Genomic DNA, 18492 nt, shown 5'->3' with positions numbered 1-18492 from the left:
GATATTTATATATTCTGAATATTAATCCTTTATCAGACATGACTTGCAAGTATTTTCTCTGATTTCATGGGTTACCCTTTCACTGTTATGTCTTTTGGCTTATCTCAATTTTTAAAAACACTTAAACATTTAAAAAATGAAATTTGGGTAATTCCCTGAAGTTCAGTGGTTAAGACTCAGCACTTTCATTGCCGTGACACAGGTTCAATCCCTGGTCAGGGGACTAAGATCCCCCAAGCTGCATGGCATGGCCAAAAAAATAAAAATGAAACATGAATAAGACCTCTGAAGCTTCTGCCAGGGAGAAATCAAGAAGGTCTGTACCACCCTCCCCATCCCCACTCTCCTTCCATGAACCCCCAACTGAGGATTCAGAGAACGTAGATACTCCAGTTCTCTTCTCTTTCACATGAACCTCCAAGAATCTATTTACTTCCATGCAGAAGACAGTGTGGATGCACAGGAAAAATGACATGTAACCAGATAGCTACTGAAATAAGGTAACTTTTAGTACTTATTATCTAATGCGCTGCAAAGTGAAAATGAATACCCAACATATGGGAGGATCTTCAAGTTTTCTCCCTGACAGTGATGGAGGTAGAAGACATAATTTTATGAACTCTTTTTACCATGAAGTTGATCTGGTTTACCTCAAGAAATTGCCCTTTTTTTTCCCCTACTTTTAAACCTAACACTAATGACCTGCTGTAATATCTAGAATGTGTAATACTAAGTATGAAAGTACACTAAAGGAGACTGGCTTGTTTTTAGCAGAATTCCCTTCTGCATACCTGAGAGGTAGGAAAATGGTACTATTGAATAGCCACAACCTAGTCAGATTTCATTTCTAAAGTACTCAATTCAATGTAGCTGCAGTCTAACTTAGAATTTATACATTTTGCCTGGCTTTTATTAATCAACTTTCACAGTATATTCAGGGTAGAAAGTCCTCTAGATAGTGAATAAAAGAGAAGACACAAAAGTTATGCAGTTGGGAAGGATTAAAAAGTAAATTACTACAAGAAATTTAAAAAGAAAGTGATTGTGGGGCTCATCCACTGGCCACACTACTGCCAAGTAAGCTGGAGAAACAGCATTCTAGACTTAAAACCACAGACATTGAGAGACAGGAATAGTTTAGGTGTGAAGAGGTCTTTATTGAAATAATAGCACAGTTACACTTCTAATACCCTTTCCACTTGTACACAATAGATTAAAAATGCTTGCTACATACAGTGCACAGACAGTTGAATAATTAGAACCAACTCGAATGCATTTAAAATAAATAGCCTATTTAATAATTTAAAGTAAAATTACTGTACAATATGAAAATAAAGGTACATAAATGTTAGGATCTACAATACCATAGAAATAAAACCATTATTCTGAATTACACAAAACAGTGCAAGAAAAAAAGTCCAAATAAGCTTTTGGAGTGCAAAATTTAAATTTCCCATTTTAAATTATCATGCAGACATAGCATTTCAAGCCACGCTATAGTCTATGGCAAAGTTTTAAATTTTTAAGAGGAAAAATGCTAGCCAGTAAATTTACTGTACCATCAAGTGTTGCATCACATAATGCTGCTGCTCTGCCTACAGTACAGTTTAAAAGGGAGGTATCCTGTTGCATTCAAAAAATTGAAATGAACAAGTTTCTGAAGCAAACACGTTTACCTTTTAAGCCTGAAACAAAATAATATGACAAGGTAATAATTATATCCCTGGGTTTAAGAAAAAAGAAAAGGCCTATACCACATAATGCACTAAGAAGCAGTTTTCCATCCATTTTAAAACTCCATAATGATCCTTAGTTAAAGTAACAATGTAACTCTGGAGAGACATAAAATTCTGACCTCTAGCTGAAAAGTGATACAGTATCCTCAGGGGTTGTGAGAAAAGCAAAAGTAATTTCTGAATACCTATGTTTAATCTGTGTAGAACTTGGTTGCATTACATGTAGTAATATGCTTAAAGTATAGTTCAGTTTCAGTATGTATATAAAACTGTTATTTAGGCAAAGACCAAGGAATGCATTTAATACTAAACCAAACACACATCATCCACCTTGACTTTGAGTACACACTGACAACATAAGAGCTCTTCTGCAGACTTTGGCAACAAGACTACATACAGCAGGTCACAGCAGCACGAGCTCACATGGAAGACTCAAAGCACTGCAGAATAACACCACCCAACAGCTCCTATCACAGGGGTACATGGTAATAAGGGGCTTCCTCGTGCTAAGCCACTTTCCAGGTCAATCCATGTTCTTCAAATTCGTAATGTTCACAACTCAGTAGTCTTAAGTCTCTGCTCTCACTGCATAGACTGACATTGGCTGTACTCTATCCATTGTAAGTCCAGAGGGTTACAGTTCTGTCTGCAGAGGATGAAAGGAAGGAAAGATCCTGGGTGTGCCATCTGCACTGAATCACTTTGTCCTTGTGTTCCCCCACCACCATTATAGGAAGCTGTTTGGTGAGGTCTCCTAAATTAAAGAAAAGAGATTTGATTTACATTACAGAATATGTATAGATTTCATAGGCTTCCTATTACTTTAAGACACTACAGTATATAAAAGCCTAACACATTAATATAGTACATTGAAAGTTTAAACAATTTAAATTACTGAAGACCTAATTACATGAGCAGTATTTGGTAACACCTACACAGCAACATGACACAGCTGCCACTCTCTCCTTGAAACTCACTCCTCGTATCTCCTTGACTTCAGTGCCACTACACCCCAGTCTCCTTTGATGACTGCCCGCTTCTTCCTGACTTAAATTCTGGTGAATCCCAGCAGTCAGCTTTCAAATCTGTTTCCTTTCTACCTCACCTGCTACGAAATTTCATCTAGTATCATGCTACCATAGCCATTTATATACTTACACCATCCATGCATATTCATCTCCAACCTTGACTTCTCACCTGAGCTTCAGGCTAGTATAGAAGTAGCTATTTGACATCTCATTTGATTGCCTTAACAGTCAACTTAAGTTTAGCTTGTTTAAAGCACACTCTTGATTTTCTTGCCTAAACTTGTTTCTCTCCCTACCTGTCTTCCTCATCTCAATTAATGGTACCATCTGCTTTGCTCATGCCAAAAACCTAGGAATCAGCACTGATTCCTTTTTCCCTCCCTGCCCAAATCTAATGGAAACAAATTAAAATACATTCCTAATTCAGTCACTTCTTACTATTACACCTCCCCCTCTACAACCCTAGTCCAAGCCACCACCATCATCCATGGAACTGATCCAGCTGCTTTCTCACTAATATTTATACTTATAATCTACTGTCTCTATAACTCAAAATTATTTTTTAAAATTTCAGACCATATCACTCCTTGTTTTAAATCTTCCAAAGGATTCTTATTCTGCTTTTTAAAATGCCCACAAAACCCTGCCACTGATTTATTCTCCTGCCTCTCTTTCCTTTGGTTCACTAAATTACAGCCACACTGGTTTCCTGTAGTGTCACGATTAAACCAAACCTATTCCTGCCTCAGCACCTTGACCAATGGTCTGTTCCTAGGGTCCTGGCATGGCTTGTTCTTCTCATCAGGTCTCTGTACAAATGGCACTTCCTGGTGAGACCTCCTCTAGTCTGTCTAGCATAGTTTTCCCCTGTCTACCTTGTCACTTTCTCTTACCTTGATAATTTTTTAATAGCACTAACCAAACCTAAAATTACATTGTTTATTAGCTTGCTTTTTATTGACCTCTAAAGTGTAAGCTCCATCTGTAAGCAAGTTACCTGTCTTATTCATCTCTCTATCTGTCCCTAGTTGGTATACAATAAACATCTGCTTAATGTATGTTTAAAAACAAAACCAGATACTGGAAATATACAGATTATATTAATACCTTAAGTATTTTAAAGTAGGAGTAAATAGGAGTACATAAATGTATATTTTAACATTTACCATCATTGAACTCAAAATGATCCAATATAATAAATGTTGATTCTTTTAAATATTTTAGAAACCATTTAACAATAAAAATAAGACTGTTCACTTGGTTTAATAATTTGTCACAATTCATCACAATACATTACCAAGTAATTTGCTTATAGAAGCTATAAAACTAAAACTTGAAAATGATGTATAGTCAATCACACTAGATTAACATAAAAGAAAGATCCCAAATACAATAGGAAAGACTAAAAAAAAAGGGGAAGAGCAACTTCTATCACCTTGTAGGTCTGTCACCTTTATTTTCATATCATAGGATCCTGTTAGCAAGTAGTGAGCTCCAGGAGAGAATCGAACAGAGCGAACATCACTGGAATGAGGGTGGTAACTTTGTACCATTCTTCCTCCTCTTATGTCATATAACATGCAGCTGGAATCTTCTTGTCCTGTGGCTAAAAGACGGCCACTGGGATCTACAGCTACAGATGCCACTGCACTGCCTGTAGAGCAGGAGGAATGAAAGTTTCAACATGCAAAAATCAATATAGTTAAACTTCAACAGCTATTTATTTTCACTGAATCATACACTAAAGATTTAATACAGCTTGTTAAGACTGTTCAGTTATGGAAGAATCCAATAGTCAACTAATAAATACTTGCATCCTTAGAAGCAAGATTCTGTGAGAAATGAGAGAGATCTTTTTTTTTTGGCCCTCTGGGAGAACTCCCTGGAGCATTACCTATAGTGCAATAGATAGGCCACTTTTCCCAGTGCAGTGTTCTCACTGCTGATTAAGTGTCCAGAATTCTCCTATGCCTAGCTCAGAGTCTAGCTGGGAACAAAAGATTAAATAACAAAATACGTTTTAGGATCCAGTGTGGGAAATATCTCTAAGAAACACATGATTAACTACCAACAGAACTGAACAAAAAATAAGTTCTGAGTCCACAGATCAGACCCTTTACTCTAGGCCACACAACAATGCCTCCAAGGGGGTGCAAAATGGTTCTCAGGGGACAAAAAAAAAATCCTAAATGTTAACAAGGGTTTGTAGCCCTTTAAAATTTAGCCCTACCAAACCAAAATCTCATTCCTTAGCATTTAATTTCTCTTGTTAGGAAAAAAATTTTGTTTTTCCCCTTAGGGGAGGCAATAATGAAAATAAGGTTGACAAACACTACTGTAGACCAAAGTGGGGGAAGACTTCACAGAAAAAGGGGACATAAGTTAGATCCTGAAGAACAGTAAACAGTATAAATAAGAGAATGCATTTACATGTATTACACACACATGTAATTAAAAATAATCTTTGCTTGAATTTTTGATAGAGAAAAGAGGCTATCAGGAAGAATTACATGAGAAGAGGTTTAAAGGAAAAGAATAAAAACATTTAAGGATGGGTAGTTTAGTTTGGCTGGAGTTAGTTGATTTAACATGTTAACATAAAAGGTAGCTTGTAGCTAAGACATAAAGGCAGGTTAGGGCTAAACCTGTCAAGCATCTTGAAAGCCAAACTGTAAGGTGTGAGTTTGTTCCTGTACAGAGTACAACATCACTGCAGGTGTCTAAGCAAGAGACTTACATGATCCAAGGAGTGCTCTAGGAAGACTAATCTATGTGAAAGTGTGTATTAAATTAAAATGGACAAACTACAGAAGGGAGCCCACTGGAAGATAAGATAGAATAGCAAAATAATCAAGAGAACAAGGGCCTGAATGACACACAGATTTCAGGAAAAAACTGAATAAAAAATCAATAGCCTTGGCAATTAACTGCCTGACTGGGGGCAAAAAAAAGAAGTCAAAAATGAGCTTCAGATTTCAAATCTAGGTGCATAAGGAAATAAGAAAACCATTATCAAAAACAGAGAAAATGGGAAGAAGAGAGGATATAATGAGTTTAGCTTTACACATGCAAAGTTTATGGTGACAACAGAAATCTAGGTTCATTTATTCAATAGTTATTATAACACTACTGCTTTGGGCCAGGCACTGTACCATGGTAGGTGCTAAATCTACCCTAAGAAAAAAAATATATATGACTGCTGCCTTTGTGAAACTTAAAATCTATTTATATTGAAGGAGACCAGCAAAAAACACACAAATATATAATCTTAAGTACTGATAAAAAGTCTAAAGGAAATAAATGAAGTTCAAAGATAGAAATAACAGTAAGGTCCCAATTAAGGCAAAGAAGACTTTTCTGGCTAGGTGCTAGAAAGAGCTAAGACCAAATATGAAAAGCACTTGACCATGAGAAGACAAGTGGAAGAACGTATCTGAGTTGATTCAAAGTACAGAACAATGTCCATGAAAGCTGAGAGGAAAAAGCATTTCAAAGAAAACAAAAAAATTAAGAATGTAAGACAGGCGTTTTCACTTGAAAAAGTACCTTAGAATTGCTATTAAAAAATAGAAAAGCAGAAAAGGGACTCTAAAATAAAAATAATGGCAGAATACTGTGTTATTCTTAAGATAACAATATTTTAAAAGGTGATCTATATAACACAAAGAGCAGTAACCTCAGTTTACATGGAGCAATCCATGTTAAGTTAAAAAAGTAAGGCAAATTATCATACACTACAATCTGTGTCTGTGTATATGGGTGTTTAAAGGAGAAGGGAAATTATAATATACACAAACATTTTGGTTATATACTTACAGAGTATTTCTAGAATAATAAATAAGAAATTGGTCCCTTAGGGAAAGACACCAAGAAATGGGAGTAGGAAGAAAATGATCTATAACCTTTTGTTCAATTTCAATTTCTGCCATATATATGCATTTAAAAATGTTCTTTTAAAAGGTCTGAGTTCTAAAATGCCCTGCTACAGAATAATTAGGGCATGATACTTAATCTTCCTGGGTCTCAGTTTCCTTAGTTGAATATTATTTTTACAAATAAAATAACAGATGAAGGCATTTAAGAATTTAAAGTAAATTTAAAGTAAGAATTTACTCAATAAAATACCAAGTATTTAGTTTATATTGTTCCTATTTTTTTAACATATTTTGCAGGGGAGAAGAAGTAGGTCAATGCAATTTATAAAGTTTCTTTCTCATATAAATGTATTTAAATTCCAGAAAAACCTACCAGTTCCATGGAATGTTGTGCCAACAACACGAACACAGCTTGGTACTCGAAGATCCCAAAACCTAACAGTCTTATCTTGGGAACCAGATGCAATCATCCAGCCACTCCAAGTATAAAGTGCTAAAATATGCCCTATAAAAGATCACAGAGTCAGTTATTACTGTGGGACAATAATTTTCTATAACATATTCAAAGCTAAGTATTCTTTGTTGTTGAGCGTGTTTATAATTCAGTTATTCAAACTGTGTGGTAGAGATTTTCCACATATATCAAATATATTGGCAATTTTCAAAAAATTAAATTCAGTAAAATTTGTATCAAAATCATAAACTTAAACCTTTTTTGGTGAGTCAAATATTTCAGGACATCATAACTAGTACTGAAAAAAAAAGTACCATTTGAAATTATGGCAAATTTTCCAAAGAGGACACACAGGATTGCGGGGTTACATCACCAGCTTTCGAAGGGAGAGACCTGGAGAGATACCTCTGTTCTGTCATGTTCAGCCGTAAGATAATGAGCAAGTCATTTTGCCTTTTTAAATTTTGCTTTTTTCACGTATAAAATGGAGACAGAACTTCAGGCTTATAAAGTTGTTGTGAGGGTTAAATTAAGGAATTATGTGTATAAGTAAAGGCTTTAGCAAACAGGAGAATGTCAGCTACAGTTACTGTGTTGTTATCCAAAGTTCATGACTTAGTTTTTGAAATAAAACGTTCTTCTCCTGAAGAAATCCCTTTTGATGCAATATATCCTCATTAATGAAAATGCATTGGGGAAAAAAGCAGGGGATGAACAAAAAGAAGAGTAGCATCTGAGACTGATATCACATACCAGTATGTCCACTCAGAGCATGGAGGCCCTGTCCTCTCTGACAGTCGGTTGTATAAATGTTACAATCTCCCGCTCCAGCACTTATCAAAATAGCTCCACCACTTTCTGGACCTTCCATAAATGCCAAGTCTCTAATTGTCCCATCATGCATACTAAATTCCAGATCCGGTCCTGAAACAGCAATAAGAATTTTAAAAAAAGACGCTGCTCAACTTACTGTGATAATTTAAAGATTGTTAAACTGCCTCCAAACTGACCAAGAGGAGGAGAATGGTAGAATGGTATGCTCTATAGTTATCTGGGGGTTGATATAATACTCAATTTCATTTTACTGAATAAAAAAAAAATCTTCAAGAAATCAAAATATCGACTCACTTAGCCACCATCACTAAAACAGAGCCATATGCAGAGTTACCTTCTTGGCTTTTATCTCAAAAGAAAATGAAAGAAAAACTCAGATACTCTAGAAAATATTCACGAATACAATTCTGGAAGTTATTCACCCAGCCACCTTGTAAGAACTTACTAAAAAAGAATAATGCCTCATGAATGCAAGCAATTGGAATGTAAAACAATTCTTAAGGGTATATCCTTAGATTTTACTAAAAACAGTACAGAGCTGTATTAGAGACACACATGGGGAAACAAAAAGAACACACTAGGAGGCTATTGCTTACATACTCGGCCCCTACCTGTTGCATTACAAGTCTCTGCATTGAAGGGCAGCACTTTGACGTATTTGTCATTTGACCCTGTCGCAAGTAACTGCCCACAGGGACTCCAGGCCACACAATAAATGGATCCTTTGTGATGTTTGTTCCTTTTAAAACGTACCACTGGCTGCTTAGGTATGTCATGTGCACTGGAAAGAAAAAATTGCAGAAAGATATTTCAATTTCTTGCTTAGTAAATGAACGTGAAGTTTCTGTATTATGGTTGTTCTTGAGGGAGTGAGCAAAAACATATCAGACAACATGTTAATAACACTTTTCAAAATCTTAGATGAAACAAATTTAAAGCCTATTTAAAACCAAAATCCAAACATAAAATTATTAACCATTATTATACTAATCTTGAGTCTTATTTCAGACCACATATGGAACAGGACATTTTTAAGTCTTCATTTCACATATTTTTCATGGATTTTAATTCAGAAACTCAAAGTGAGTGAAGTCGCTTAGTCGTGTCCGACTCTTTGCGACCCCATGGACTGTAGCCTAACAAGCTCCTCCGTCCATGGAATTTTCCAGGCAAGAATACTGGAGTGGGTTGCCATTTTCTTCTCCAGGAAATCTTCCCAACCCAGGGATTGAACCTGGGTCTCCCACATTGTAGGCAGACACTTTACCATCTGAGCCACCAGGGAAGTCCTCAAAAGATTTCTAAAAAAGAGCTAATAATGCTTCCAAATTTAAAAAGTTCGATAAGCATTTATTAAACATATAATATGAGCAACTGCCTGGGGCAAAGAGAAGACAAAGGATAGAGAAAAAATAAAAGCAGCTAGAGCTCTGCCCTGAGTTTAATACTTGGCAGGGATAGATATTTCATGACTATCCACATACAGTAAAGGAAGTATTGAATATAAATGTTATAGTCCAGTACAAGGTACTAGGCCTTAAAGGACAGGGAGAATTATTATACAAAAAGATGAAGGCAGGTGAACTGCTTCAGTGAAGATAAAACAGAGTAGAGAGACTGGTCTAGCATGCAGCATGGGAAAAAGTCTGTGGGGCTGGGAGAAACCTGGGGCATTCCAGAGACTGAGAAAGATAGGATAGGTGAGCAGCTGCAAGTCCAACTGAGGAAGGTCTTAAATGCCATGCTCCTTGAGAGCTTGGCCTTTAATGAGAAGCTAACATTGGTTTAGTGGAGTAGTAGCCTCTTATCTGTACTTTAAAACATAGACTTAAGACCTTATTAGTATAATGATAATATCAAGTCTCTGTAAGAAAAAGTATTAATACATGTTTTTGGAGATCCATCCTAAAGGGTGAAATGACATATCCATTAAAATACTTCAGCAAACAAAAAGGATGAAGCAAATACAACAAAAATCTTGACAATTATTGCATTTCAGTGTACTAATCTCCACTTCTGTGTATGCTTAAAATTTTCATAATTAAGAAATTTTTAAAGAACAAGAAAGAATATTGATAAATTTTCAATTCTTAGAAGGTGTTTAATAGTGATAGAGAAAAAAAATCAGATCAAGAGATTCTCTTTTAAGTTGTATATCGAGTTCATTGCTAGGGCCAACTAATTCTTCAAATGGATTTTACCTTCATCCATTTTGCTCCATCACCACTGCCATCACACCAGCCATTGACAACAGCCTCCTACCTTTCTCTTAACATTTAATCTTACTGTCATCTGACCCAAAGTTTATATCACAGTACTGTTCTGTTGAAAACTTTCAGCAGCTTCCCTCTGCAGTCACCATAAAATCCAAAATGGACACAAAGCTCTGCGTAATTTAGTTCACATCTGCTTCTGTAGCCTTATCACACTCCGCTCACGATACTCCAGCTGATCTGAACTTGCTTTAGTTCCTTAAAAAGCCAAGCTCGTTCTCACTTCATGTTCCCTCTAACCTTATCTACTTTGTCTTCACATGGCTAGGTTCTATTCACCCACAGATCTCAGCTGTAACACCTCTTCTTCAGAGAGGTCCTCCTCTGACTCCCCAGTTTCCTCATCTCCCCGTTTTACTGTTACAGCACCTTGTACCTTCTCTTCATAGCACCTATCACAATGTATAATTACATTTATGAATGTGTCTATCTGGATAATGTCCACCTTCTCCACTAAAACAGAAGTTCCATAGGGTCAATAAACATGTTTGTTTTACTCACAACTAGTCCCAAAGCCTAGCACAGAGAAGGAGCTCAAAATATATTTGTTAAATAAATGAATTTGTTTTTCATAAAAATTGGTTTCTTCAAGAAGAGTCTTCTGAAACACTTGTGCCAGCATGAAAAACACAAAAAGGGAGAGTCAATTTAAGATAAGATGAACCCTAAATATATAAAGTCTTTGGTGCTGCCTCCTAATTGTTGCTCTTTTCCACTCTCTGATCTGGATTTCTGCCTGTTCTCTCATATAATCCTATAGCACCAATAAATGACATTACTATCACCTAACATGATCCATATTCCTTTTCTCAATTTTTAAATGCTGCTACAGACCAAAAGCCTAAATTTCTAGTTTCAGATACAGAGATATACCAAAAAATGCAAATAAATAAATACACTCACCCCTCTGTTCTCCAAACTGGGGTTATAATACAAAAAGGCTTAAGGGTTGTAAAAAATTTCCAAAACACATTATGACATGTACTGCTTTTCATATTTAAAATTTTAAAGCTCTGTGGCTTGTTTTGCTTGAATCTTTTTGTCTACTGGTATGAAAACTATTCCATTTGTGGCCATTTCTCTAGCCACAAAATCTACCAAATAGTTCATGCCCATTCATTTTGACAGTAAAAGCCTTAACAAATACATTGACAAAAAAGAGCCCAAATCCAGTTTTCTGTGAGATTACATCTAAGATATTTGCTTTCTCAGTAAATTTAAAGAATTAGTTGTATACCTAATATATAAGGTCATATGCTTGTTGTTGTTGTTGTTTTTTTGCAAACATATGCCTTTAAAGATAGATCTCTTATTTTCAAATCCCATAATCTGTTAAAACAAGAGGGTAAAATCATAGTTAGGTTGACCAAATGAAAACTGAATCTTCCTACGTCAAAATGGTTAAATATCACACACCTCAACCTAATACTTCTTTGAAGCTATTAGTATAAGACATTTAAATTTTTCTCCAAGTCTATAACTAGCATTACTTTGTCTTTATATAATTTAACTAGAATATAAGGATAGTGCATATTTTTTAAAAAAATTAGAAAAAACAACAGAAATAAAGAAAACTAGGCTACTGAGTGGACAGCAGCCTAATTAAAAACATTTTATGAAAAACAACTTATAAAGTTAATTGGTGATTCTTATATATATTTCCTAAGTATTGAAAACAAAACTGTAAAAGCTTAGAAAAAGGAAAAGAAAAACACTACTGAAAAGGCAATTCTTAAAAAGGGGGGCATATAGCTAAATTAAAAACTAAAGCAAAAAAGGCACTACAAACCATCTCTCCTTACCTTGGATCAATTACTTCTGGATAGGCACATACTCTCAGAGTTTTTGAATTTGAACCAACAGCATATAGACCACCACCTGGATGAAAAGCCACTGCTCTGACAGCTTGTGTGTCTTCTAGGGTATTAATACAAACAAACTGCTTCTTTGATTTGTCATCCTATGGAGAGAATGAATATGAAAGTCATTCTATGAAAAAAAGAATTTGAAAGAATTCATCTTTATCCCATTTTAAATTCATTTGAACTGTATTATTCACTTTATCACTTTACTGTTCACTATCGATACAAGCATACATTCTTTTGACTGGCAAATCTAAAATAAACCGAATTTTTCTATTTTTGCTACTCATTGCTAAAGTAAGCTTGGACAGCTCATAGACATTCAAGTTTTTCTTCTTTTCTATGACAAAACATAAGAATATGCATTCTCATTTTAAGTTCTCTTCAACTGTCAAGAAAAAAACAGCCCACATTTATAGTTCTTACAACAAACCACTGTTCATGTTTCTAAAAGTAGGAAATATAATATACTATTATTTAATCACTTTAGGGTTAAAAAAAAAGTTTACCATTATCTCCAGTAATGAATACTTTACCATCTCAAATTCAAATTGTAAAATACCCTTTTAAAACTGTAAAAATGGTTTTAATCAGGACCTTTGATTTCAGCTTCATTTCTGGTTTCAACTGTCAACTTGTCTGCTCACATCCCTTCTCTGAGGAAGGGAAACTCTCGAACAACACTGTATAAAAGCTTTGGTGACTCCTACTATTGGTGTCATCTGAAACCACCCTGCTACCCAGACTAGGACTGGATCCTGGACCTGGAACAAAGCCCTTCAGGCTGGGTGTGGTGCAGAGACCCACCTAAATTTTGCCTTTGTGTATATACTTGACATTCATACTTTCCAAAGGCAAATTACTTCAGCTCTGATTGTATGCTGAGAGCTCTAGAACCCATAGTGATTATATCAATGAAGAGATTCTGCATCTTCCTACCCAAACTTTTATGTATTCAGCAAAACATCCTCACCGGGGAGTAGGAGATAAACCTGATATATTAGACTCTGTTTTATGTAACCAAATTGAATTCTTATATTATTCATATCAATGTATTTAACTAGAAATACTACATTTTCCATTAAGCCATATACAAGAAAGGTTGACTATTTACCAAATGAGTAACACAGGTAGATAAGAAAAATGGAGGGGAATGACTCGTTGATTACATGGCCAATGGCACATTAATAATAGTTACTAAGGGTTGCTTTATAGCAGAAGTGGTAGAGCTACAATCTTACTTGCTCTTCTCCAGAGTATTTAAATTTTTAAAAAGTCAGCTGCCATTTAAAAAATAGATTTTACATAAAAATCCAACTTTCTAGTTTTTCTTGAAAATCAAAAAGATCTAGAAACATTAGGTCAGCATATTTCTTTGTGCAAGGGACAAATATTCCTATGAACTTATCACAAAAATAATCAACTTTATTCATTTATGACACCTGTTTGGTCTCATAAGCATCTGAAATAATAACTTTGTTTATGGGATTAAAATTTGAACTAGAGAAAATAAGACAGAGTGAAGGTGTATACTAGTTAGGGAAGGATATCTGGTTCCAAAGCAAAAAACTAATGTATTGATGCACAGTTCAAAGGAGTAAAGATATTAAGTATCTTAGCTAACTAACCACAGGGTTCAGAGAGTAGTGACACACCTCCAACTCATGCACCAAGATCACCACTGAACCATTAATATGAATACTCTCAAAATGTGACTTTTCAGCAACCCCTTCGCTTTACTCAGTGAAAACTCAACCCCTTGAGATTACTACCACCATTAACAATAAGGACTACTTAAAGATGGTTCTTTCCTTAAACTGAGAATTCCTTGACAAGTAAATATACTTCCTTTGCAAGTAAATATAAAAACAATGAAACCTCCTTCCTCAAAGTATTACCTCTTCCTCTCTTGATCTTGTTAGATTCCCTGAAGAATCTCCAAGAGGTGGCTTAATGACCGAATGTTCTGATGAACTGTGTGAATAGAAAGAAATTCAAGTACCATTTACTCTGAATATCAAAACAGGAACTAATTTACCCTTTCAATCTCTAAAATTTATTTCTTTGGGGGTTATAATATTTATTTATAACCCACACTGATCCCAGTCATGATTACTCTCTGGAGCCATTTGTTAAGAGATGCTAGATTCCATAACACGAAGCATAGTTAGTTGTAAGGAAGGAATGAGAAGCCATTCTGGGAAAAAGATGGAGTCAAACCGTACAAATTTCATAGTAAGATATCCACTACCTTTTCCCTGCTTAGTTCCAGAATCCTGGTCACTATGGTTAAGTTTTAACCCAAGGAGGAAACTGGATTGCTCTTTAGAACAATTAACAGAAACTAGACAGTTGAGCAGAGAAGGCAATGGCACCCCACGCCAGTACTCTTGCCTGGAAAATCCAACGGATGGAGGAGCCTGGTAGGCTACAGTCCATGGGGTCGCTAAGAGTCGGACACGACTGAGCAACTTCACTTTCACTTTTCCCTTTCATGCACTGGAGAAGGAAATGGCAACCCACTCCAGTATTCTTGCCTGGGGAATCCCAGGGATGGCGGAGCCTGGTGGGCTGCCGTCTATGGGGTCACACAGAGTCGGACACGACTGAAGCAACTTAGCAGCAGACAGTTGAGGGTCCCGCAATAAACCAATGTTTCTATTTAATCACTTTTTTGTGAGGCCAACAGGTAAACGGATGCATCCATACCTGTGGCCCTTCCTTCCAACTAGCCATTTTTAAAAAATAACTCACTTCTTATAAATGCTTGAAGAAAGCCTCCTAAATAAAAAAACGGAGTCTAGGAAATTCCCTGGTGGCCCAATGGTTATGACTCCATGCTTCCACTGCAAAGGACACAGGTTCCAACCCTTGTCAGGGAACTAAGATATCTCAAGTCATAGGACACAGTCAAAACAAAACAAAATTTAAAAATGGAGACTAAAGACAATTAAGGAAACAAAAGCTACCAAAATATAATTAAAATCCTTAGAAATACAAGAGAAAACAATGCAAGAAAAATATCTATTTAAAAAGTTAAGGAAAATTAGAGAAAAATAAAGAGCTTGGAAGATAAAAATAATACCAAAAAAAAAATAGAAAACAGAGGTAAGAAAATTGCTAAATAAATATGTTTTCAATATTCTAGTATTTATGAATCTAGATTAAAAGAGCCCATGAAGTATCCAGCAAAATGAAGTAAAACAGACCTACTCTGATGTATATTATTATGAAGCTTTAGAACATCAGGGGAGACAAAGTCCTAAAAAATTCCACAGTAGAAAAAGCAGCAGTTCTCATTCAAAGGATCAGATCACAATGGCATCAGACTTTTCAATATGTACACGACCATGAAGTGATGCCTTTGAAACTCTGAGGAATGATTTCCATTGTAGAATTCTTTACTCAGCTATACTAAAAAGTCAGAAATGAAATATTTAGACACTCAAGGTCTCAGAAACTTCTCTGATGTTGTACCCCTTTCAGGAAACTACAGGAGATCCTGAAGACAGGCAATCCAATACAGGGAAGAGGCAAAGGAAACTCCCAAGAGAATAGTGAAGGAACATCCCAGGACTCTCTAGGCCTGAATAAAATGGCTTAGAAGTAATGAACATACAGTGAAGCAGGAATGATCCTGGAGGGGTGCCAGACGGGAAAGAAAAATGGAAAGAAAAAGTAGCTGATATTTTTTACTGTAATGAGGAGTTTTATGATTTTACAGTTCTGTCACAGTATCGGCAGACAGTTCAGTAATAGGTACCAAGAAAACTAAGCACACATACAGATGCAATTACTCTCTCCATGAAAAATAAAAAGTTCTGTGAAAAGGAAATATATTCATATTATATTACTCAGTTGTAAATAACATTTATGTGGCCATAGTAATGTTAACACTAGTTAACCTATTTTGTTTAGTTTTTAAACAAAAACCAACATATATTAGAAGGTGTAGACAAAATTAATGTGTTATGGGTAAGCAGTATGGTACCTAAATCTAACTGGCAGGGAATCAAAGGATAATAAAAACAACAATAGAAACATATTTTTCAGAAATGTGGAGACACATAGAAAATAAACAGCTATCTAGGTTGAAAATGGCAGCCTACTAAAGATAGAAGTCATGGACAAAGATGGGTAAGATAGGGGATTCTGTTTTGTCTTAAGCCTTAAAGTGCTATTTGTCCTTTTACACCATGTATGTATATTACTTTGATAGAAATAAAAATAAATTTTAAAATTTGAGTTCTAGTTTAGGGGTACACAAAAAAGTTTTATAGAAACTGTAATAAAGAAGCAAGTATTAGATAAATTTATGTCCTTAAGTATAAAACTAGAGCTTTTGCTACTAAATCTATAAAGCCAGTTCTATACAAATGCGAGGAGCAAGTTATGCATTTTAAAATGAACCATTCTAAGGTGGTTTAATGCTATAATAGATGAAGAAAATGCTCAACTATTTCCATTGCATAAGTTAACACCTGTTTACTAATGATAGCAAGACGAAAATTTTTCTCTGACTAGTGAAAACATAAATATGCAGGAAGTCTCAATTGCTGTAACTACCAGAGCTGCCAAGACTCTCCTGCAATCACTCCACCATGTCATAAAACATCTTTTGTGCCCTGGAAGTCTGTGAATTAAAAGATTATTTGTTGAAAGGTACCAATGGCAAGGGGAAAAAATTGGGGAGAATATAAAGCCTAAAGCTGTATGATTTCTGAGTAAGATGCGTTATAGAAAATAGAATTGTCTTGGTGATGGTAAGAAAGCAAAAAGAAAAACAGGAGAATAAAGACAATTAAGAGACTCAGAAGTCAGTAGAAGAGAATAGATAAATGAAGGCAGATTCAAAAAAAACTGATAAGTAATGAACTGTAAAAACTTTGATTTGTTAAGGCTCAAAAGAGAAATTCAACTTTCTAAGTTTCTATTTATTAGTATGAAGTTAACATTTTCAGGTCTTACAAAGCAAAGCACTTACATTTGATTTCCACAAGGTGATTCCTCAAGAAAAGGTATATGATTTACTGATCCAGGAATACGAGGAGTACTTGCATGAATATTTGAAGCATCATGGGTTAATCTCTGACTAGAGTCGTGGGGTGGTGTAGAAAAACTAGTTACAGAAGAATTATTAGATCCATTGCCTTTATTCCCATTACATTGCTGGTTGAGCGCTGGTACCTCATTACCAAGGCTATCCATTCCAATATTTAATTCTCCGAGCTTTTGAATGGACCTATAAAATAAAATAATTATATTAAAATAAAAACTTAGTCATATTCCTAACATATAGAACATTGAAAGTCTGAGATGGTAAATACATGCACATATAACATATATGACAAGTTTAGTACTAAAAATTACCATCATCAGTTTAAGATACAATCAAGAAACTGAAAGAAGATCCAAATTTTCCTATAAGATACCACTGTAAAAGAGATTAAGACATAACAGGTATCACTGAATTTTTAAAAGTACCTTTTACCAAACAGAAAAAAAAAACCTGTTTCATCTCCAGTATAACTTTGGTTAAATTTTCAACTTGAAAATTAATTTCCCAAAATAATAAATATATCACCAATACCAAATTTCTCACCAACAAAACAAGCCATTTTCATTTCATGAAATGAAATATTACTGTCTAGTAATATCATATCAACTAGGAAATGGATGACTAGTGCAAACCATGATGGACAAAGTGGCATCCCCATTATTCACACATTCACTCATTCATTTATTCATTCTACAAAAACTATTTGCCAGGCTCTGATCTAGGCACCAGGGAGACTAAACAGGGAGCAAAACAAGGTAGCCTGAGCCCTTTTCCCTCACTGCAAGTCAGAGCAGCATGACTCCTTATGCTGGACTCAGGGCTCCAAAGGGCACTTTAGATTTAGCCAAGAACTGGCCCAGAATTACTTTCTCCAGCCTCGATATAATATGAGAGAGGACTACATAAGGGATGTGATTACCAAGAGGTATTGTGGTTCACTGTATTTTCTAATTTTTTTATTTAAACATTTAGTGTTCATGTATGTGTGTATGTGTGCTCACTTGTGCATGCGTGCATGTGTGGGTTTAGGGTTTTTAAAAGACCTTAAAAGATCAGTTTAAAATTATTAAAGGAATTGGCAGCCATTACTAAATATTTATCTGTTAAAAATTTTAAGTAAATAGCATTTCTATGAAACACTAATCTTGTGAAATGCTCCCCACATAAAAAAAACGTCTTCAGTCAAATAAATGTGGGAAATGCTAACTATAAAGAGCCTAAAATGCTAACATAATTTTGTCTCACTAACGTTAGGGAAGATGGGGAAGGGGAAGAATATGCCTATAATAAGAGCCAATTATTAGTAACAGAAAATATCAGTAGTAGTGATTTAATACTGTTAATAATAAGCCTATCATACTTTTGTTGATT

General features: G+C 35.2%; 1 protein-coding gene across 9 annotated transcripts in view; it reads right to left on the bottom strand.

The window, feature by feature from the left end:
- Positions 1-1136: 1136 nt before the first annotated feature.
- Positions 1137-18492, bottom strand: part of WDR47 (WD repeat domain 47) — a 58717-nt gene continuing 41361 nt past the window's right edge. For 8 of the 9 annotated variants that reach the window (XM_081487161.1, XM_081487155.1, XM_081487156.1 and 5 more), the window contains 8 exons: positions 17047-17304; positions 13961-14036; positions 12003-12160; positions 8539-8708; positions 7847-8017; positions 7013-7144; positions 4200-4418; positions 1137-2490 (listed from right to left, as the gene is read on the bottom strand). In XM_081487161.1, coding sequence (XP_081343287.1) covers positions 2348-2490; positions 4200-4418; positions 7013-7144; positions 7847-8017; positions 8539-8708; positions 12003-12160; positions 13961-14036; positions 17047-17304 — 1327 coding nt within the window. In that variant the 3' untranslated portion in view covers positions 1137-2347. Of the gene's footprint in view, positions 2491-4199; positions 4419-7012; positions 7145-7846; positions 8018-8532; positions 8709-12002; positions 12161-13960; positions 14037-17046; positions 17305-18492 lie in introns of all 9 variants that reach the window. The other variant, XM_081487158.1, reaches the window with a different exon arrangement.

This window comes from Giraffa tippelskirchi, chromosome 5 (assembly GCF_054371585.1).
Source record: "Giraffa tippelskirchi isolate mGirTip1 chromosome 5, T2T-mGirTip1v1.2.pri, whole genome shotgun sequence".
Classification (NCBI taxonomy): Eukaryota; Metazoa; Chordata; class Mammalia; order Artiodactyla; family Giraffidae; genus Giraffa; species Giraffa tippelskirchi.
Note: the sequence above shows the minus strand (reverse complement) of the source record. Positions and strands in the feature narration are given on the sequence as shown.